We start from the raw sequence: 22,549 nt of genomic DNA on the forward strand, positions 1-22,549 counted from the left end.
ATACAAATGATTAAAAATGTACGTCTTAAATCACTCAACCTCTTCTTAATCATGGTAACGATTTTTTTTTAGTGTTAGTCACTATTAGCGTCAGTTCGCTAAAAGTTTAAGAAGGTGATGTATTATTTATGTAAACATATAAAGATGTAATTTATACTTAAGGTTAAGGATATGTCATTCCGTTAGCAGCTGAATGACCAACAAATTAAATATTATGGCCATCTCGACTGCATTCTACGAAAATTCATCTAGAAACGAGGACGTGAAATCACTTACATGTAGGTACCTATTAAAAATTTTTCTTTGACGTATGAAGTAGTTATCCCTGAAAACAAGACCCACTCCGCGCTTACTAAGCTCCCAATAATTCGAAGAGGAAAACCCCTTTTTCCATTACAGACGACGTCTAAACCGGATCATACTCGAGAATGATTAGAAGCTGAGGTGACCCATATCCTCAATCGCTATGTAAGGCGAAGTACTCATTTTTGTAGGTTAACTATAAAGTTCTCTATTCTCCGAATTCATCCTCTCCTGTATCGAACTTGGTAAGAAAATTGACCCAAAAATAATGATTTTGAGATCCAAGTTAAATTCCACCTCAACTTTTAAAATCAAGAAAATCAGAATCTTAAAATTTGCAGGATACCTTTATTAGAGCAGGGGTTCGCAACCAGAGACTCGCGAGCCGCATGCGGCTCTTTTGATACAAAGTTGCGGTTCTCCTGTTCCATTGGTAAAATTAATAATTTAAGCCCTAACATGAGCGTAATGAGATAAATTTGAACTTTTGTTTTGTTCTTACTTTCTTAGAAATGCGAGTTCATAACCATGTTTATCTCGCAGCCAAGTGCTGATTCCATTTCGGTCTTAGGTCTTACCCACCGTCTCTAGACGTGGTATGGATGCAGATGGAGCCAGAAGTATGACAGGAATACATGGAGGGGTGACATCAATTCTTCAGAGCAAAATAAACCACGAAATTCTAACGTTCCACTACATAATTCATCAAGGAGCGCTTTGTGCCCAAACATTTCCGGTCGAAATAGTTGAGGTTATGAACTTGGTAATTAAGATTATTAACAGCATCTTGGGAAAAGCACTCTACCACCGCCAGTTTAAAGATTTCCTTGAAGAAATAGATAGCCAGTTGTCTGACCTACTTCTGCACAATAAGGGGCGATGGTTTTCCAGAGGTAAAAGTATTGCAACGGTTTGCTTTGTGTTTCAGTGAACTAAAAATTTTCCTCAACTAAAAGTATTAACCATCCCGAATTAGAAGAAAACAAATGGCTGCAAAAATTCAACTTCATGGTAGATACCATAATAAAACTAAATGAACTAAATCTAAAACTGCAAGGAAAGGACAACCCGGCCAACGCCTTGCTTGAAGGAGTAGGTAGTTTGTTTCGAAAAAATTACTTCTTTTTATTGAAGACATGGAGAGCGGTAGGTAAATTACTTCATTTTAAACATCTGAAGCAATATCGCGACGATACCAATGCGATTGACACGAATTATTTCAGCATAGCTTTAAAAACATGAAGGATGGATTCGCTGAGAGATTTGAGCAATTCAAAATAAACAAAAGCACCCTCACCTTCATAGTAAATCCTCTCAACACAAATACAAATGAGATCAACATTGAGCCATTTGGAATTGATTCAGCATCACTTCAAATGCAATTGGTGGATTTGAAGACCAAAGACTTGCGGAGTGGCAAGTTCACAGAACTCAAAAGTAAGTTGGAAGATTTGGAGATCCAGAAATGCATGCACATTGCGTAACACAAGAAGACAACTCTAAAAGAAATTCCGCGAGTTGAGGTCCTTATATTCAACGCATGGAATAGTCTTCCAGAATGCTACAAGTGAGCTAAAGAAGTTGGCATATGGAGTACCGACGATCTTCGGGGACATATTCGTGCGAGCAAGCGTTCTCTTGCATGAATATAATAAAAAGTAAAGTTAGAAGTCAATTAACCAATAATAATTTAGAGTCGTGCTTGAAACTTAAAACAACAAGTTATACACTTAATCAAACTTTCAAAAGGCATGCAAAGCCAATGATCCCGTTGATAAGATATTTATGTGTTTATATGAATAAATTTTAAATCCGATTATTTTAAATTTATAGAAATATAATAATATATCCATTCAAACAATATTGAATCGAAAATGTTTAGTGGCTCTTTAAAAACTGGGAAATTTTGTAAATTGTAACTTTTGGCTCTTCCGTTTCATTATACGTTGCCGACCCCTGTGTTAGAGCATATAACATTCACAATTTTTTGGTATTACGGAAGATAAACTCTCTTCGTGTGGAATTCTGCAGCCACAGATTTAAACACTAAAACAAGATATGTGAAAATTACGAATCGTAACTCATTTATAGCACGTAGATTCTAAACTGAAGAGCTTTGATTAGAGTAATCCCGCTCCTGCAAGATAGGTAACCCGCCCCTGGTTTCGGGTTTTCGAGCCTACAGTTGAATGTCGATGGCAATCACGGAATTAGGTATCGTAACTCAATTTGATTACAGTTTTGACCACCCCCGTGACTGCTTCATTCACGGAAAAAATTGTTAGTTGCAAACAACAAGTCAGTACATACATCAAACGAATCGGTAATTTCCACATATTAAAATAAAATGATCCAAACTTATGAATTATTATTATATGAATGTTACTTCAGGGACAAGACCAAGTAATCAACATCAATAAACATAAATTAAGCAAACATTACACCAAAAACGTAAACGATTACAATCAAAAGGATAACGGTATTAAATATGTCATTTTACATTGCGGTTACACCAAGTAAATTTCAAAAACAAAGATTGAAACACACAAAAAATATAAAATGCGGCATACAATACACAAATACGATATAAAGAAATGCAAAAATTACTATCTGCATTAAATACGAAGATTGTTCAATAGAAACACGTTTAATCTATGCAGCCAGGACCTGGTCGTCATGGCAACAGAATTCATTTGTTTAGATTGTTTGCTTAAGTACTATTAAATAAAGCGTTTGTCAAAACTATTTGCAGTTTGCTATTTTCTATCCAACCAAAGATAACTTGCGTGCAGTTATTCAGTTTTTGGTCGCTGAAGGACGTCAGCCAATGGAAATATATAAGAGAATGAAAGCTGTATATGATGACTATAGTTATTCTCATACGACACCAGTGGCTGAGTGGTGCAATAAATTTCAACATTTCAACAATATCTGCTGCATGATAATGTCCGACCTCATGTAGCCCAGTGACTCAAGAACTGCTTAGTCGTATGAAGTGAGAAGTCTTACAACATCCGCCTTACAGTCCCGACCTGCCCCTTGCAATTATTATGTTTTTGGCCCATTACAGCAATCAATAAAAGGACGACGGTTCAAAACGGACGCTGAGGTTGAGTTTGCCGTTAAGGAATGGTTCCGCAAACAGCCGCAAGAATTTTACCAGCACGGAATTTACAGATTAGTAGGTACATACTCTTTGGTACAACCAAGATATATGTTTGGGTGGGATTCGTGCCTTAATAAGTATTCGTGCCTTAATGTTAATGCAGACTTCTTTTAAAACGTTGAATAAAAAATGTTGTATATCCTCTAAACGTGTTTCTATTGAACAATCCTCGTAACAAAATAACAACAAACATTTATGGAGCGACGCGTTCACTACCGCCATTGAAGACAAGTTGCCGAACGTAACCAGCGTTCGTGTTCTCCAGATGGCGCAAATCCTTAGACCATATAGTACATCTTAGACCAGTACATGGACTGCTGCTTTCAATACAAAATGGGTGGTCACGGATAGAGGGCACTGTAGTCGTGGGTATGTCCGTAGCCTACCGATAGATCTAGCCGTGACATTGCTTTAGTGACGTCACAACTGGAGATGGGCCACTGCAACGTGATACTCATACTATGTGTTTAAATGCAATTTGATTTGCGCGCGTACTCATTTAATGCCAAAACATTTAGTAATTACTTGTTTTGAGCCGCAGAATTATCTTCTTTTTTATCATAAAACAGGCTATGTTTCCCCCAAATTTCAAACCCTTACGACATTTTTTCGCAAAAATAAGAATAAAAAACAAAAAAAACAGTTTTTTCGGTTTTCCTAGGAAAAATGGAGGTTACGTGAAAATAGTGCAGATACAAAAGTTGCTCATTTTTTTAATCTCTATAACTTTTACATTTAACATTTTCGTCTAAAATTAATAGTTTTGCCAGAATTTGCAAAACACCACTTCCCACCCCTTTCAACCCCCGTGATTTCACCCGCGGAAAAATTCAGCTGTTTTAATTATTTTTTCCCAATTTCTATTCATTTCACCTGCCTGAAAAAACCCGTTTCGCCCGGTAACTAATTTTTTTTGTCAAAAAATATTATACAGGGTGGTGCCTAGCGCAATGCAGCAAAGGGATTTCAATGGTAATTTCTTTATGGTCAATTATTAGCTCCCCTAATTATTTTAGAGCAAAAGTTTTTTTGAGAGAAAAAAATACTGCATCTGTTCATACTTTTAGTTATAATTTTCCATTTTTCAAAACCGTAGAAATCGACAAAATAAAAAATTACATTTTTATAAATCAGTGATGCTTTGGCAAACTACAAGCGCATCGCATCTATAAAAAAATAAGTTATCGTTGTTTGACGTCGAACGATTTTCATATTTAATTCTGTTTCAACTAACCGACGCAATAAAAGGCATCTTAGGGTAATGTTTTTTTAGAGAATGTATCTGCAACAGATACTATTTGTTTATCATTTTCCGGAATCAGAGTACCTACATAATCGAAGAAAAAAAACTGATTTGAAGATTTGTTCCAAAACTTCTATTCGGATTTTCCGCTACTGCAGCCAAAACGTTGAATGTGTTGTCGTTTTCCTGATTGTTTTGACGGACATTTTGAACGTTACTGTACCTGCAGTTCTTTAACTAATTTATAAACAAGTATAAAGTTAATAAACGTCAAAGGCAAATAATGAAACGTGATCGCTGTTTCTTTAGGTAATTCCAAGGCATATCTGATTTATTGTAAAATGAACCTTTTTATTTTGTCGATTTCTACGGTTTTGAAAAACGGAAAATTATAAGTAATAGTATGAACAGATGCAGTATTTTTTTCTCTAAAAAAAAACGTATTTAGACTTTTGCTCTAAAATAATTAGGGGAGCTAGTAATTGACTATAAAGAAATTGCCATTGAAATCCCTATGCTGCGTCGCGCTAGGCACCACCCGGTATAGCTTGGACCATTGAAGAAGTATAACGCCCGTGTTAACTGATGAAATAAGAAAATCTGCCCAGGATTCTGTCGTCCCTCTGTTGTGGGGGAAAGTGAACCACAAATTTAAAGCTAGTTACCGACTTTGCAGATTTCTTTACTTCTTTAAAATTCCAACGTTGCCAGATTTTTGCCAAGCGCTTTGAGTTTGAATTATAGATTAAAATATTGAATAAGCTTTTATTCAATGCAATAACGATATTATGTAAGAGAGGATCAATCTGAAATGTAAGATCATAAGCAACAATAAATACAGTAAAAAATGTAACTTAAATTAATCAGAAAACAACAAGAACTGTTCTAAGGACCGTTATCTTTACATAATAAACAATCAAACTTTACCTAGCTCCATTAAAGGATCTGGTAAATATGACACCACAGTTCAACTCTGATAAACAAGGAAAACAAAGGGCCCCTAAGTATAACTGGTTTTCCTGTTTAAAATAGTTATTATTTACCGCCCGAGGCCAAATATCCTTCAATATTTGTGGTACTTAACCACTTTGCAGTGTATGCAACACACCTTACACCAATTTCAGGTTTCCTATGTAGTTATACTTCTTTAAAGTGCTTATTCAATGCTTCAACTAATAACTGACCAGCGCAAAGGAAGTGATATGATGACGACTTCCGTCGCGTGTTATGCTATTTTCCTCCGCTGTTATATTCTCTCCTCTTATTTTTACTCGTAGGTAACGCGAATAGCAGCCATTTTGGATCAGTTTGGGAACCGCGAAATTTGAAATTAAACAACAGTTGGAAAGTATGTATAAAGTATGTATTTTGTATTCGCTCTTGGATTGTGCGAATACTTCAATAGGGCAAGTTTTGTGAGCGTATCGTTTAATAGCCTTTAACATCACAAGAAAAATATAATTGCATCGCTTTTTCAATCGTTTCACCACTCCACATAAAACCCTTATGTGTACCCAACTCTAAATATTTTAATTGATCTTCATTCAAACTTTTCGAAAAATTGTCTTCACTTTTGAGTAATTTCTTTTTTCGTTTTCTGTTTTCTTGCAAAAGTGCCTAGATGCGCTTCTCTAATGAATTAATGGTTACATCAGTACTCTCCTGAATGTATAAAGACAACTAACGGGCGATCAAAGATGAGTTGCTGTCGAGTCGACTTTGGAAGTTCAATTTCCCATGTAAACAAAAATTCCAAAGGTGACTCGACAGTAACTCATTTTTGATCGCATGGTATTATAATGCAACACAACAAATGTCAAACATGACACTAGGTGTCAAACGGCCATTTTGGCTCAATTAGCAGTTAGTTTTTGTCTAATACTAATGAATCGCGTTACTTTAGTAACCTAGGGACTTTACCTCCTCCTAACATTTGCGTGGTTACCAACTCTCAAAAATGTGTGCCTCGTCCACGAACTTATAAATTAAGATGGACTACTAATGATGAATTAACAAATGACACCTATATTGAGCCGGGCCCCCTTGATGTGCACTCACATGGCGCGAAATTTAAATCAACTAATAAACAAGCTGTGACACATGTCATTTTCCAAGGCTGCAATAGTCTAAAAACTTGAGCACTAGAAAAATTCCCCTAGAAAATAACTAAAACGTGCACATCATGGCCGCGCCCATGCTAGGGCCATTTCTAACTCTATGCAACTGTTTGATCAGCAATCCATCTTAATTTATAAGTTCGTGGCCTCGTCGTAAGTTGTATAATGTATATACAGGGTGGAACTCAAATTTCAAATGCGGTTTTTTAGTAATAAAAAGGGGCAACGTTACCCCCATTTAACCTACACTGTATCTCTCCCAGTTATGGAGATCCCAATGGTGAGCCACGAAATGGAACCACCCTGTACAACAGTCCTGAGCCTTCACGGTCTTCTAGCCAGTCAGATTAAACTCGTATTACGATACGCGCGACACTGCCCGTTCCCGCCAAAAGTTTTTGATCTAACCTATCTTACCGGTGTTTTATTGATTTGGTTGTGAATGTTTGTGAGATTAGTTTAGTCGTTGAGTGAAAATATTCAATGGTTTAGTACAGTAAAACGGTAGGACTACATGTTACTTTGCCGAATTTAATTTATATCTAAGATTAGTTGGATTTTTTGGTTGTATTGGATAAACGGTTTTTCTATGGCCCTTTGAATTGATTTCTTGTTACAGAAGGAATCATCTCCAAAAAATTGTGTAATGGCACAAGCAAATGATCCCAGTAAACGATTCCTCCATTTACTTAAACAAACAGAAATTTTAACACAACGTATGGTTATTAAGCCTAATAAACCACCTGATGTAATAAAGTAAGTAACACAGTTATGCTTTCTTTTGATTTTTAAAATTATCCTAAACGTAGTACCAAATCAGCAAAAGATAAAGGCCATGTGAATACTAAGATACATTTTGATTCTACTCCATATTATATACAAAATGGGCAAATGCGTGATTATCAAATTCATGGATTGAATTGGATGATTAGTTTGTATGAAAATGGCGTTAATGGTATTTTAGCGGACGAAATGGGTTTAGGAAAAACTCTACAAACTATTTCAATGCTTGGTTTTATGAAGCATTATAAAAAAATTTCAGGACCATTTCTAATCATTGTACCTAAATCGACATTAATTAATTGGACAAATGAAATTCAAAAATGGTGCTCTTCCCTTAAAGCAGTCTGTTTAATTGGACCTCGTGAAGTTAGGGTAAGTATAGATATTTTTTTGTGTTAATTGCTTTGTAGCACTCGCACGTTAGTAAGGGAGGTATTGCATTGGGGTAAAAAATGACCTCCCATCTTTTTTTTACGGAAATACGTGTTTTGAAGAACCATGAATCCGAATCAAACCAAGTCTCAATTATGTCGATCGGTCTGTCTGTCTGTTTGTACTCTCATTTCCATAGCTAAACGGTTGAAGTGATTGGAACCACATTTGGTACCTACACATATTCTTAGACATGAAAGGGCAGAATCAGGCATGCGTAGGTGTGCGGGTGGTAGGTATCTGTGCTAGACACATCAAATTTTTTAATACTGATGGGCAGATGTTAAACTATGAGATGTTCTCGGCAATTGTAAAAGAGACTTTCCTGTGCTGAGAGGAAAGATGTTATTGAGAAACAGGTTTAGGTTGCATTCATTAAGTTAAGGGAATTGAATATTGTTCCTTCTTACTTGTAACTCTATCAACTATGCAAACGGCCATTGTTTACTTGAAGTGTTAATTCCTTACTCTCCTTGGTAAAAACGGAACTTTTAAAAAGCATGGCAAATTGACAACTCCTTTCTTGTAACATCTCTAGCAGAGCGCCGTTGATTAACATCCCTATTAGGACTATGTTAATGAATTATGCTCAGAATTATATGGTGCTGATGGACGTTTGCATCGACAAATAAGTTAACTACTAACATACAGTGAATTTTTTTTAAATGCGAACATAGGAGTTTGCATGCAATGTAATTTCCCTATGTTCGATTTAAAAAAAAACACATCAATCTATTGAGTAGTTCAAATGAGTAGTAGATACAATTGACGGCTGTCACATTTTTAAAAATACCGCCGTCCAATTTAATTACGAAATCGGTTAGGCTATTGCTTATAATGTCAAGGAGGACACTTCGAACATTTATTGTAATTGTTTTCGGTATTTATTTTCTTATTTTCTTCATTTATGTATTGAAGAGATCAAATTAGTAGAATACCAGGTGCACATGACCTACAAATAATTGAAGGTTGGTTCACAATAAGTTGTGGTGTCAGTGCGTGGCCTGTGAGGTCAAGTTATGGTAGGTTTAAGAAAAATATATCCTGAAGTTGCTATGGGCTCACATGGCTTCTTTAAAAAAATCTTACCCAGTGCTCTTCATCAGCTGTTCATAGTCACACAAGTTGCGCGATTTGGGAATGTGAACCGCGCACACCTCATAGATTGATGTGTTTTTTTTTAAATCGAACATAGGAAAATTACATTGCATGCAAACTCCTATGTTCGCATTTAAAAAAAAACTCACTGTATAATGCCTACTAGTTTTGGTCTTCTTGGCTTAAAATAGGAGGGTGGACAGGGACAGACTACCTCCCTGACTAGACTCGTCCGACCCCTGAACGTCACCCACGCCATCCCACACATGAGTTGAATCGTAAAGATGCTAAAAGGGAAAGCGGGTCTAATCATAGCCATGTTGCCAGAATACCTAAAACATGGATCATCTCAGTTTGACTACAGCGAGACATTCACAAAGTATGTGGTGAGTTGTAGCGTGGTCTATATAACATCATCTACAAGACAGTGATTCTACCAAACACATGCACCGCATGTGTTTAGTTTGCAGTGCTCAGGAAGTATTCCCTCGAGTCACCTTAGGTTGTTTCTTGATAGCCCCGTCCAAAAATGCGCTAGGGTACGAGATGATCCTTTGAATGCTGCTCTCAAATGACAAGAATCTGACATCATGTGCCACCTATTCCTGTGTTGGGTTTGGGTGTCTTGAATTATTAAGTTGTTTACAGTCGCAACTGTAAGTGGAAAAGCCAGCTCTCGACCATGCAACATCTGTTTTGAAGCCAGTCATGCCAACTCATCGGCTTTCTCTTACCTTCCATTCTAGCATGCCCTTCGACCCATGCGAGCTCAAGGGTGTTGCTACTTGCGACTTGCTCTACTGTATGGCGACATTCAGAAACCAACCTAGAGGTAATTTTACAGTGGCCAAGTGCCTGCAGGGCAGCCCTGGTGTCACTGGAGATTCTAATATAGTGGGAGCGGCTCGTGATAAATATTGGTATTATTCGGAATTTCGTATTAAAATTGTGCCACTTGGAACACATGTTCCCTAGATCTTTTGGTGTGATTTGAGTCGCAGAGCCGAAAGTTCCGTCCCTTAGGATTGAAAATGGCGCCAATTTTTAAAACTTCAGGAAATATATGTTTTTAGAGCGATTTTTACGTTTGGGGTGACGTTTACGAGGTTTCCGACGGTGAATATGACAAAAATAATATCCAAAGCTAATTTCTGTGTGGGAAGCATGTTTCATTTATCATATATAGGCCAATTGTATGATATTTTATGTCTTACTAACCTATCATAGCACATTTTATATCTGTGATACGCGGGCATAAAGTACCACTTTATGCCCTAGGGCATTAAGTATCACCATAGTAACTCATTTATACTTAATGACAAAACAAACAAATATTTGCAGGTCATTGAAAATTAGAAACGTCAATTATTAATTGTCAATACCTACTAAATCACAAGATTGGCCTTATTTCGTATAGTTTCTGGAACTTCTTGGTCATTCACGATGAATTGAATTATTTAAAATTACGTTTGACGTTTGGATGGTTTCAATCACATTAACAAATTTGAACCACGCATACTCGATCAAACATAATGAATTATTTTGTAAACGAATTTTGACGAAGAAAACTATTTGTAAAACATAAAATTGTGTATGTACCACGGGCATAAACTGATGTTTATACTCTCGGGCGACTAAAAAGCTCTCGGGCCGTAGGCCCTCGAGCTTTTTAACTCGTCGCCCTCGAGAATATAAACATCACTATTATACCCTTAATACATAAATAACTATTTTACGTCCGACAAGATTCAAAGGTTTTGACCGATTTTCGTAGTTGAGGTGGCGTTTCTGAGATTCTTTTGGGTGAAGATTACCAAAAAGGCCCATTAAAGGCCTTTTTTATGAATTTATCGTTTCCCGAAAGGATGTCGTGGTTATCTGCTAGTGAGTCGCTTTGAACTTCAACAGTGGCTATTTTCTGATCAAATTTGTTTTTATTACGAAAAACGTTACTTTCCTGAGCGCGCGCGGCGTTATCGCCCCACGAATTTCTATTATACTGAAACTTTGGTTTTTGCAATACTTCGCGATTACTGATTTGTTTTTCTACTTCCACGTTTTTAACCTCAGGCGCAAAATAATACTCAGCCTGCCGCAAACGTCCTATCGCATCCGCAAAGCGTTTCATCCCTACCAAATGAGTTGCAATATGGGGAGGATAATTTTTGGCTAGCTTCTGGATAATGAAATGCTCAGGATACGAAATATGTTTTGCTAGTGCCACACTACGCATAAAATGCTGACTGAATGTCCCTATGGTAGCGTAGTATTTATTTTTTTCTAAATTATATAAAAATTCAGATTGAATCACATCTGACCAGAAAAAATTTCGAAAGCCTGCTTTAAATTCGTCAAAATTTGAAAAAGTATGCATATGCGTTTGACTCCACGATAAGGCTTCGCCTCGAAATTGATTCGCAACTACCATTCTGAAGTATGAATACGGTACCTTATTCAAATTATAATAGTAATCTACCTGCTCCAAAAATTCCAATGGGTGAACAATGCCCTTATTGTCAAAGATTGGAAGCCTTTTGTTTATATCAAATTTGTTAAACTTACGTATAGCGTCCTCACACGCAATGCGATCATCTATTTCAAACATATGTGGGTTTGGCATAAATCCCTGCACGTTATGGTTTTGTGATAACCTGGTGTTTGGTACTTGCCCGCTTTGTTGCAATTTTTCAATCACCTGTGAAACAATGTCTGTTACTAACTGATTTACATTATGGGTGTTAGAACAATGATTTATTGATGTACGATTACTATTTACAATATTACGAGTACTACAGAATCCATCTTCTTCCCACGAAAAAACTTTAGGTTTTCCCATCACCTTCTCCTGTTCACATAAGGTCTTCTTATTACGCCTTCTTCTCTCCCACCTTCCTCTCTAATCAATTTGTCTTGTTGTGGTAGACCTTGATAGCCCGCTTCTACCATATGGGGTTTCAAACTGCTGGATTGATAATCCCCAGCTGCCTCGGATGTTTTTGCCCTGCTATGTAGCTTTGAAAAAATTCAGGAACCGACATATCGGTAGCTGCATCCTGCCTGTCGTTTATCGGAACACTCGATACTCGCTGATAAAACGGACCCGATGATGATTTAAACATTACTGCATACAGAGTTAGTAATTTGTTTTCTTTAAGAATGGAATTGGATGACAAAAATCCTGAGAAAGGAGCCCCCCAGCACATGATACCATATTTCATTACGGAGTAAAAGTTACCGTAATACATGCTTAGGAGAATATTCTTACTACAGTGCATTGACGTGATACGCAATGCGTAGCATAATTTTGATAAGCGTGTACAGAGTTGGTCGCAATGATTGTTCCACTTGAAGTTCTGATCTATGTGCACTCCTAGTAATTTCATTGTGTCTGATTCTGAGAACTTTGTGGTCTCATTTATATTGATGTTTAAATGGGACGACCCATTTATTCTGGACTTGTCAATTCTAAAGATTATGCACGCGGTTTTGTCCTTGTTCACTGAAAGAAGGTTAAGATTCGCCCAGTGTAGCACAGTGTTAAGGCGGGTTTAGGCTCGTACGCAGAATGCACACGTTGCAGAAGTGAGTGGAAATTTCAGCTGCAGAAGTACGCCCCCGTGTGTACTAGTGATCTATCTGTTTATGTTGGTACGCAGTTGTTCTCAGTGTTCAAGTGTCGAAATTGACAATTAAAACCTAACCTCTTTTGGTCGTTAAATAACGTGGTTGATTAAGTGAATAGAAAAATAACAGATTTTTGATTAATTTCTGCAATGGCAGACAAGAAGAGAATTAAATTAAAGAAAATACTGTTATTAACGGCGTTAAGTAATGAGTTGGGGCTCTTGCATACTCAAAGGAGGGTACGACGGTGGGCAGTAAGACCTGTTAACAAATATAGGAGAAAATTTGGAAGGTTTCTAAATGTTTTTCAAGTAATGGTGACAAAGGATCAAGAAGAGCTGTACGCCCGACTACAAACAACTGCGTACAAAGTTTAAATTCTGCGAACTTCTGCGTCTCCTACAGACAAGCATATTTGCGGCAACCTACGTTTTGTATTTGTGCGTTCAAGCATAAACAAGGCCGTATATCAACATGGTCTCGAACTACCTGCGGCTGCGACTTTCTGCAGCAGCGCCGTTCTGCGTACGAGCCTAAACCCGCCTTTTTATACACAGCTTTGGTGTTTTCAACAACCTCGTGCAGGCAGGGGCCACTGATTAAAAAATTCATATCGTTAGCGTATGAAACGATTGTTGTATTCACTTCTCCAATGCTGTGTACGTGCTGTGGTAAATCGTTGGCAAAGACTAGGAATAACACAGAGCCCAAAATTGAACCCGGTGGTACTCCGTTGAGAATATTTAATTCATCTGAGTGGGTCGTGGCGCCCGACTCGCAATGAACAATTTTTTGGCGCCTCCCTCGCAAGTATGACGAAAACCATTCGTGAGCTACGCCCCTTACACCGTATAAGTATAGTTTTCTAAGCAACAGTATATGGTTTACGCTGTCAAAAGCCTTGAGCAGGTCCACAAACAACCCTAGAGCTACTTTCCTCCTGACCAAGGCATCCAACACATCTTGTGTAAAGATACTGAGAGCTGTGTCAACGGAGCGTCCTTTCCTAAAGTCTGGTTACACTGGGCGTGGCGAAACCTTGCAATTGAGTGGACGGGTCTTCCGGGTATTACTATCTACTGATATCTTCATCGATAGGAAATGCCTCCTGCATGTGGTAGTGTACTGAATATATAAATCTTCCATCCAAAAAGTGATCAGGGGCCCCTTTTTTGAAAAGATGTAAATTTTGCGTAAACTGACGCAGATTCGAGAACCGCGTTGGTTGAAGAACTCTTTCACTGCGAGTCGAGTTTTTAAATAAATTCATGGTTAGTACAGTTAAAACAAGAAATCTCGAATGGATGGATATACTATACAAATATGGCCCAGGTTTTGTCACTTTCACATTTGGGCAAGAACTTTATAACTTCGTTGTCACAAAGATTTTAAAGGAATTTAGTGCCCATCACTAACGACGACAGCATCAGAACACATAAAATAGAGGTACCTAAAGTTCAAATTCACCATAAGAGTACTTCAAGGTAATTTCTTTCCATTAAACATTTATTAATTGAATTGAATACATAGTTTGCATCTCAGTTTGCATGTAGCTTTTATAATTCACGAATCTAGCGTGTCGTTTAATTGCCTCGAAATAAATGTATCTACCGTCAACGGTATACCGGGTGGTGCCTAGCGCGACGCAGCATAGGGATTTCAATGGTAATTTCTTTATAGTCAATTACTAGCTCCCCAAATTATTTTTTTAGAGCAAAAGTCTAAATACGTCTTTTTTAGAGAAAAAAATACTGCATCTGTTCATACTATTAGTTATAATTTTCCGTTTTTCAAAACCGTAGAAATCGTCAAAATAAAACGGTTCATTTTACAATAAATCAGCCATGCCTTGGAATTACCTAAAAAACAGCGATCACGTTTCATTATTTGCCTTTGACGTGTATTAAATTTATGTTTGTTTATAAATGAGTTAAAGAACTGCATGTTCAAAATGTCCGTCAAAACCATAAGGAAAACGACAATACATTCAACACTTTGGCTGCAGTAGCGGAAATCCGAATATGGTTATGGAAGAAGAACAATTCTTCTTCAAATCAGTTTTTTTTCTCCGATTGTGTAAGTACTCTGGTTCCGGAAAATGATAAACAAAAAGCGAGACAAAAAGTATCTGATGCAGATACAGCATTACATTCTCTAAAAAAATATTACCCCATAGATGCCTTTTATTGCGTCGGTTAGTTGAAACAGAATTAAATATGAAAATCCTTCGACGTCAAACACCGATAACGTAGATTCTGCTTTGTTGAAAGATTCCAAAGCATCACTGATTTATAAGAATGTAATTTTTTATTTTGTCGATTCCTACGGTTTTGAAAAATGGAAAATTATAACTAAGTATGAACAGATGCAGTATTTTTTTCTCTAAAAAAAACGTATTTAGACTTTTGCTCTAAAATAATTTGGGGAGCTAGTAATTGACTATAAAGACATTACCATTGAAATCCCTATGCTGCGTTGCGCTAGGCACCACCCTGTAGAGTTACTGGGGCGTATTTTAAGAACATGACTTAAAATTTATGCTACCGCGTCCATGTTCATTGCCTAAAAGTAGCCTTTGCAAAATTATGTTTTCGACCAACGTTAATTATTATTAATTAAATAAGCCGTGGGATTGGAATTAATCTTGTCCAAACATGCGAGCAGCTAACGCAAATTATTAGGAAGACCGAAAGTTCAGGGTCAGTCGAAAAAAAAGAAGTATTATCTCACCACATCCTACTTCACACTTACCGGGTAACATCAAGTGGCGTACAAAGTCAATACAATCTGACCCTATCGCCTATGAAGAAGGTGATTTAAATATTAATCAATTAATTTACCCGAAGACTCACTGCAATACCTACCTAATGTGCTTATGTTGTGAGAATATTAGACTAAAGATGGAGACCATAATCATTATACATTACAGTGATTGTATTAAGACTACCTAACTAGTTTAATAATTATTATTATTTCTATATTTTCCATTATCAACATAATATACAGCATCTATGAGTACTAAATTTTTTTTTATTGCAGAAGGCATTCATAAAGGAAGTACTGAAACCGGCTGACTGGGATGTTTGTGTAACCTCATATGAAATGATTACATTAGAAACACATCCACTTCGAATGATTCATTGGCAATACATGGTTGTTGATGAAGGACAGAAGATTAAAAATGAAAACACGATACTCGCCAAAACTCTGCGAACATTTAAAAGTAGCAACCGTTTAATACTAAGTGGAACCCCATTGCAAAACAATCTACACGAACTTTGGTCACTCCTAAACTTTTTACTACCTGATCTGTTTCATTCCTCAGACGATTTCGATTCTTGGTTTACTACAAAACAGTGTCTTAGTGATTATTCCTTTGTGAAACGTCTGCACCATATCCTAAAGCCTTTTATTTTAAGAAGAATAAAATCTGACGTAGAGAAGAGTCTCAAACCAAAGAAAGAAGTGAAGCTTTACATAGGTCTTAGTAAATTGCAAAGGGAGTGGTATATAAAAATTCTTATGAAAGATATCGACATTATTACTAGTTCGGGGAATATTGCAAAGATGAGATTGCAAAATATGCTTATGCATCTTCGCAAATGTGCAAATCATCCCTATTTGTTTGATGGTGCAGAACCGGGCCCACCTTACACAACTGACGAACATATTATTTATAACTGTGGAAAAATGGTTGTGCTTGATAAACTATTAGCAAAATTGAAAGCGCAGGGTTCTAGGGTCCTTATATTTTCACAATTTACAAGGATGTTAGATATCTTGGAAGATTACTGTTTCTTACGACAATATAAGGTAAGTTGTTGTTGTATTTACTTATGTAAAGGGTACTAGATATAAACAGACTCATAGATACATATGTAAATGATAACCCTACCGTATGTGTGTGAGGTATTATACACTTTCAATCAGTGAACTTTTTTGTTTTTTTTTTTTCACTTTCATGTGGTACCTGTTGTTTGTTCTGCAATAATAAAATGTGTGTGTGACATACTTGTTTTAAGTTTTTCTTGATCTTCCTCTGTTTTTGTGTCTTTGTATCTTTGCTTGCCACATTTCGCTGTTGTAGATGTGTACACCATCTTATGTGCTTCCTTTCGATTAGTTCCTTTATGCCTTCTTCTCTCGAATCTTCCCTCATTTTATATCCTATGACTGGAAAATTCCAAAAAAAAGAAAAAAACACCACATTGGTAAATCATCAATTTAAATAAGGCCGTAATTTAAAATTCTTCCGCAAGAAGTGTCCTTTCAACTCTTTTCGTATATTCAATTTTTGTTTTTCCAAATCATTATATACATATTTGATCTTTTGAACAGGCACTACAACCCACATTTCCGTAGGAATTTGTCTCTTTATATTTAATACTCTTTTAGTTTTATTATTGAATGGTAAGTATAGTACCTATACCGAATTATAATGATAACTTGGTTGTTTGTAGTACTGTCGATTTGATGGCACCTCAGATCTCGAAGAGAGACAAGATCAAATAGATGCATTTAACAAGAAGTATAGCAAAATGTTTATTTTTCTGCTATCAACAAGATCAGGTGGCCTCGGCATAAATTTGGCAACTGCAGATTCTGTAATCATTTTTGATTCTGATTGGAATCCACAAATGGACTTGCAGGCCATCGATCGTGTACATAGAATTGGTCAAACTAAACAAGTACGCGTATTTAGGTAAGTGTAATGACATTAAAATAGATTAATAATTCTGGAAGTTAAATCTTTAGATTGGTAACTGAAAACACTGTCGATGAAAAGATAATTGAACATGCCGAAATTAAGCTCAGGTTACACCAATTAGTTATACAGGATGGACAATTGCCAGACCACACGTCTACTACTTTAGATAAAAATATTATGTTGAATATGATTAGGCATGGTGCAGATCACGTTTTGGCCTCTACAGATTCCGAAATTGTTGATGAAGATATTGAGACAATTCTACAAAAAGGAGAAGCAAAGGTATGTGCAGTGGCGTGCTAGGTAGATTTGGCTTACTCGAAAGCTACTAGTCGTAGAATGGGTCCATTTAAGTATTAAAAATTGTTTATTACATTTTGTTACAGTCTCGAATTTTTTGGGAGAATTTGAATTGTTTCGATGTTCTGTTATAGAAATTTTTATAGTTATTTTCATTGACGACATTATCATTACGGCAAAGCCTCAAACGATTTCATTTTCCGTCAGACAACGCCAATGTTAGCATAAGTCTACACATATCTTATTATTCAACATGCGTTTTAAGCGAAACTACACTCATAGTAAAGTTTTCTGATAGCCCAATTCGTTCCTCCGTCAAGCTTTTAAAGGTCAAAAGCATCTAATGATGTTTTTCTGTAGAGTTTGGCCTACTAATTAACCCCCTAAATTCGTCTGTTGATATCGATGCCCAACCGACCCCAAAAAAGAAAAAATGGAATTTTTCAAAAAGTTCCTATTTTTAATTATCTTTACAACGGTGCGTTTTATTTGTCGTTAGTAAAGTCACTAAATATAGAAAATACCGCAATCCATTGGGCTCGTGTGTTAGAGAGAGAACGCATGACTTTTGCCCAAAAATGGCGGAAGTTACCAGATTCTAGTAACTTTAATGTTAGGGATTGTTGCACCTGTTTGGAGATATCTGTATATATTTTTATAAAACATGACAGTACTATGAAGTTAGGTTATAAAAAATGACAGCTATTCAGATTTTGTCAATTTTTTTAAGTTGGCAGCAAATTTGCCCAAATGGCGGATGATTGCGGTACTTTCTATATCTAGTGACTTTAGTCGTTAGCTCTAATGGTAATGAAAATATAAGGATTTTTCTCCGCGCATTTGACATTGCATATACGGCAAGAACGCACACATATTCGTTAGCCATTCGTTTAAACAGTGTTTTGCCAAATGTAACTGTTTAAAATATTGTTTTTAAGGCCATTGCTCTTAGACGAATCAGAATTTTAAAAAAAAGTTAAAATAAAAATTATATCTGGTAACTTAACGAATCCAACGCGGGGTATAATTTGAAAATATCTGTTGGGATTACATTCTAAACTTGATAATTTAGTAACACAAGGTATTCTGACCAAGGTACATTTTTCAACATGGGCTACACCCATTGTACCGGTTGTTAAAGCCAATGGAAAGAGACGCATATGCTGAGATTTCAAAGTTAAATTGAATATACACAAAACACCTGCTAAAGTAAAAGCAATACAAGAAGCACAAAGACCTACTGACAAAAATCAGTTACGTTCTTTTCTAGGTTTAGTAAATTACTATGGTAGATTTTTTGAAAACTTGAGTACAATGTTAGCACCACTAAATGACCTTTTAAAACTGAATTCCGAGTTTATTTGGAATCAGAAATGTGAAAAATCATTCTTACAAGTTAAAAAAGAAATTCAATCTGCGAATTTTTTAGTTCATTTTGATTTACAATTACCAATTGTGCTAGCAACTGATGGTTCACCATACGGAGTGGGCGCTGTTCTTTCACATGTATATCCGGATGGTTTGCATCACAAACTTTAACATTATTACAACGAAAGTATTCACAAATAGATCGTGAGGCATATAGTATAATTTTTGGTATTAAAAAGTTCTACCAATACTTGTACGGTAACAAATTTATACTGTATGTACTGATCATCGACCTTTGTTACACATTTTTAATCCAAAGAAATCATTGCCTGTGTTAAGTGCGTCTAGAATGCAACATTACGCAATATTTCTTTCGACTTTTAGATACGATACAAGAGTAAAAACTTACATGGTAATGCAGATTGCATGTCTCCATTACCAATTAATTCTGAACAATTATACGATTTTGAAGAATCAGACATATTTGAAATAAGTCAAATAGAAACACTACCTGTTACAATTAGTAAACTAGCTCAAGCTACTAAAATGGATAAGAATTTACAACCATATTATTCATGGGATTAAAAACTGGTAAAGTGATTGATAGTAAACTACGTTTCAATATTAATCAAAAAGAATTCACCATACAACAAGAATGTATTTTGCGAGGTCACAGAGTAATAATACCTAAAATTTTACAAAAACAAATTTTAGATGAGTTACACTCTGCACATTTTGGTATTTACAAAATGAAAGGTTTAGCACGTGGCCTGGTATAGACAACGATATTGAAATGTTAGTAAAGAATTGTGCTAACTGCAATAAAATTAAGCATAATTCTACAGTAGTACCAGTGCATTCATGGGAAAGTGTTAGTAAACCATTTCGTGTACATGTCGACTATGCAGGTCTATTTTATGGTCATTATTATTTTATTTTAGTTGATGCGTATTCACGATGGCCCGAAATTTATGTTACAAAAGATATGACTACCAATACAACCATAAAAATATGCCGTGAAATATTTAGTCGTTTTGGCATACCACGTGTACTGGTGAGTGATAATGGTAGGAATTTTGTATCTTACGCTTTTAAAAGTTTTCTTAAACAAAACGGAATTAAACATAGTTTAAGTGCGCCATACCATCCTGCGACAAGTGGGTTGGCAGAAATATACGTTCAAACATTAAAGGAATCATTACGCGCAATTAATGGTAATAGTTCTGAATTGCGGGTGAACGGGACGTCAGAAGTGGGTACCGTCAAAGGGAATGTGGTAGTCCCCGACACGATCTTACCGATGGTGGAGTCAAATCTTCAAACGCGCATTGGAAGGGAACTGGACATCGGAAGTGGATACCGACAAAGGGAATATGGTAGCCCCCGACAAGATTTTACTGAGGGTGGAGTCAAAACTTTAAACGCGAATTGCGGGTGCACGCGGAAAGTGGGAAGCGGGTACCGACAAAGTGAATGTACTAGCCTTCGACAAGATCTTTTATTGATGGTTGAGTCAAAAGTGGCTAATAGAATACTGATCTGCCATACAAAAATGCGCTGAACTCCCTTCGATCTCACACGAGGACTTTTGATAATTTTTTTGGTTTGTTTTGTCTTTGATTTATTTTATGTCCTTAACCACGTTACAAATTATAAAATACAATATTTCAATTTATGTATAATATCATTATACAGTATGTGATAACATTTTACTCATGCATTCTCTTTCAATCATATTTTTCTCCAATAATATAACATCAGCATGCATACAAATGAGCACCTCATCAGTTTATGGTACAAAAAAAAGGAAACCACTTGTTAGCTGACACGACAACGTGGAAAAATGTGTTAGCTGGGTCATCAAAATTCAAAGTCGCCGCTAGCGCACGCTAAAGCTACATTTAAATATCAGTTGACAGTTATTTATGCTCTTTTTACATTGTACACTATTATATAATAATGTGTATGGACCATGTTTGGATACTTATGATTCCAGTAGAATCCAAAAAAATTCAAAATTTATGGAATAAGAAAGCATCATCATATCACACAAATTAAAAGAAACCGGATGGCTAAGTATGAAAAATCGTAGATATAAAAATCTAGCACTTCGCGTTTCGAAATTCGTCAGAAAATGACAGGTTTTTTTGACAGTTGTAGAAAAAATATTGTATATCACGCTAGCGCGAAGTTATTTCGCGCATTTGACTGATATACCTTCAGTCTCAATGCGCGAAATTGAACTTCGCGCTCTTGTTATATAAATAACTATTAGATACTTTCATAAATAAGAAAGTTGGCATTGCGCATGCACAAAACAACATTTTGAAAACGCCGCTAATTTCACTTATATTCGTAGTGTTTACATATAGTTTTATTTAAATATCTTCATAAATAAAAAAGTTAGCATTGCACATGCGTTAATCCAAATTTTTGACACTGCGCATGCGCAAAACCAAAAAGTATCGGTATGCACGGAATCCTTGGACCAAACTCTTTCAAACGAGCCCTATGTCGCCCAAATCGGTTCAGTGGTGTAGCAAGAGTACGTGTGACAGACGGACGGACGACAAAGTTCAACCAATAGCGATATTTCACTGTGAGGAAAATACGCTAATAAGTACAGCGAGAGTAATTTATCATGTAGGCATGTTAGTTCATTGCTGATTGTTAATTTACCAAGCCCTGCCTGGTTTTTGTAATTTTCTGTTACTTTTTCCTAACTGATGTTACAGTTCTGTTACTAACGCAATAATAATGCTTAGAGTGTGCCATCTTTTTTCAGAGTGAAAAACTACTAAAAAGATCTGAAGCTTTAAATGAAAGTTCTCTACAAAATGTAAGAATTATGGATACACCCAATGGATCAGTATATGAATTTGAAGGAGAAGACTATCGTCAAAAACAAAGGGCCATAGCTATTGATCATTTGACAGAACTCCCAAAACGTTCACGCAAAATACATTATTATGGTAACGGAACATCAAAGGTGAGTGTTTCAAAATTACTTTAGTTGCTGTGTTCTTTTATTCATATATGCCTAATTGTTAGAGCTATTTTTTGAGAATTATTATCATAATTAATATGTAGTTAATTACACAAACCTGTAAAAATGTATGTTTAAAGTTTATACAGAATGGTTATTATAGGAACCTAAACTGCCAAAGAAGCGTCAGGTCATTGCACCAAATGCTTCTGACAGTCTTGGATATCAAGGAGATCAGCAAAAAATGGATGAGGTCAAATCTCTGTCACTTATTGAACAGGCAGGTAAAGAAAATCGATCTACCCCAGCATTTGCTCATTGTGCAAAGCAGTCTATTAGACCAAATGTCACATATGGCCATGACGATATTGATTACATCGGGAAAACCCCAGAGGAAGTGGTGGGTTGCTCTAAAGTGTTT

The 22,549-nt window shown here is 36.1% G+C and overlaps 1 protein-coding gene and 1 long non-coding RNA gene across 2 annotated transcripts in view; both read left to right on the forward strand.

Annotated features, from left to right (window-relative positions):
• Positions 1 to 4: 4 nt before the first annotated feature.
• LOC116163617 lies at positions 5 to 2,046 on the forward strand. Its single transcript, XR_004143779.1, has 3 exons — positions 5 to 18; positions 73 to 114; positions 163 to 2,046. It is a non-coding gene; the product is annotated as an uncharacterized LOC116163617 (long non-coding RNA).
• A 5,167-nt stretch (positions 2,047 to 7,213) lies between these two features.
• Positions 7,214 to 22,549, forward strand: part of LOC116163157 (chromatin-remodeling complex ATPase chain Iswi-like) — a 15,609-nt gene continuing 273 nt past the window's right edge. The window contains exons 1-8 of the mRNA XM_031477007.1: positions 7,214 to 7,333; positions 7,449 to 7,585; positions 7,639 to 7,984; positions 15,806 to 16,579; positions 17,227 to 17,468; positions 17,522 to 17,756; positions 21,928 to 22,131; positions 22,292 to 22,545. Of these exons, the coding sequence (XP_031332867.1) occupies positions 7,476 to 7,585; positions 7,639 to 7,984; positions 15,806 to 16,579; positions 17,227 to 17,468; positions 17,522 to 17,756; positions 21,928 to 22,131; positions 22,292 to 22,545 (2,165 nt within the window). The 5' untranslated portion in view covers positions 7,214 to 7,333; positions 7,449 to 7,475. The remainder of the gene's footprint in view (positions 7,334 to 7,448; positions 7,586 to 7,638; positions 7,985 to 15,805; positions 16,580 to 17,226; positions 17,469 to 17,521; positions 17,757 to 21,927; positions 22,132 to 22,291; positions 22,546 to 22,549) is intronic.

Source organism: Photinus pyralis, unplaced genomic scaffold (genome assembly GCF_008802855.1).
Source record: "Photinus pyralis isolate 1611_PpyrPB1 unplaced genomic scaffold, Ppyr1.3 Ppyr1.4_LG2, whole genome shotgun sequence".
NCBI lineage: Eukaryota > Metazoa > Arthropoda > Insecta > Coleoptera > Lampyridae > Photinus > Photinus pyralis.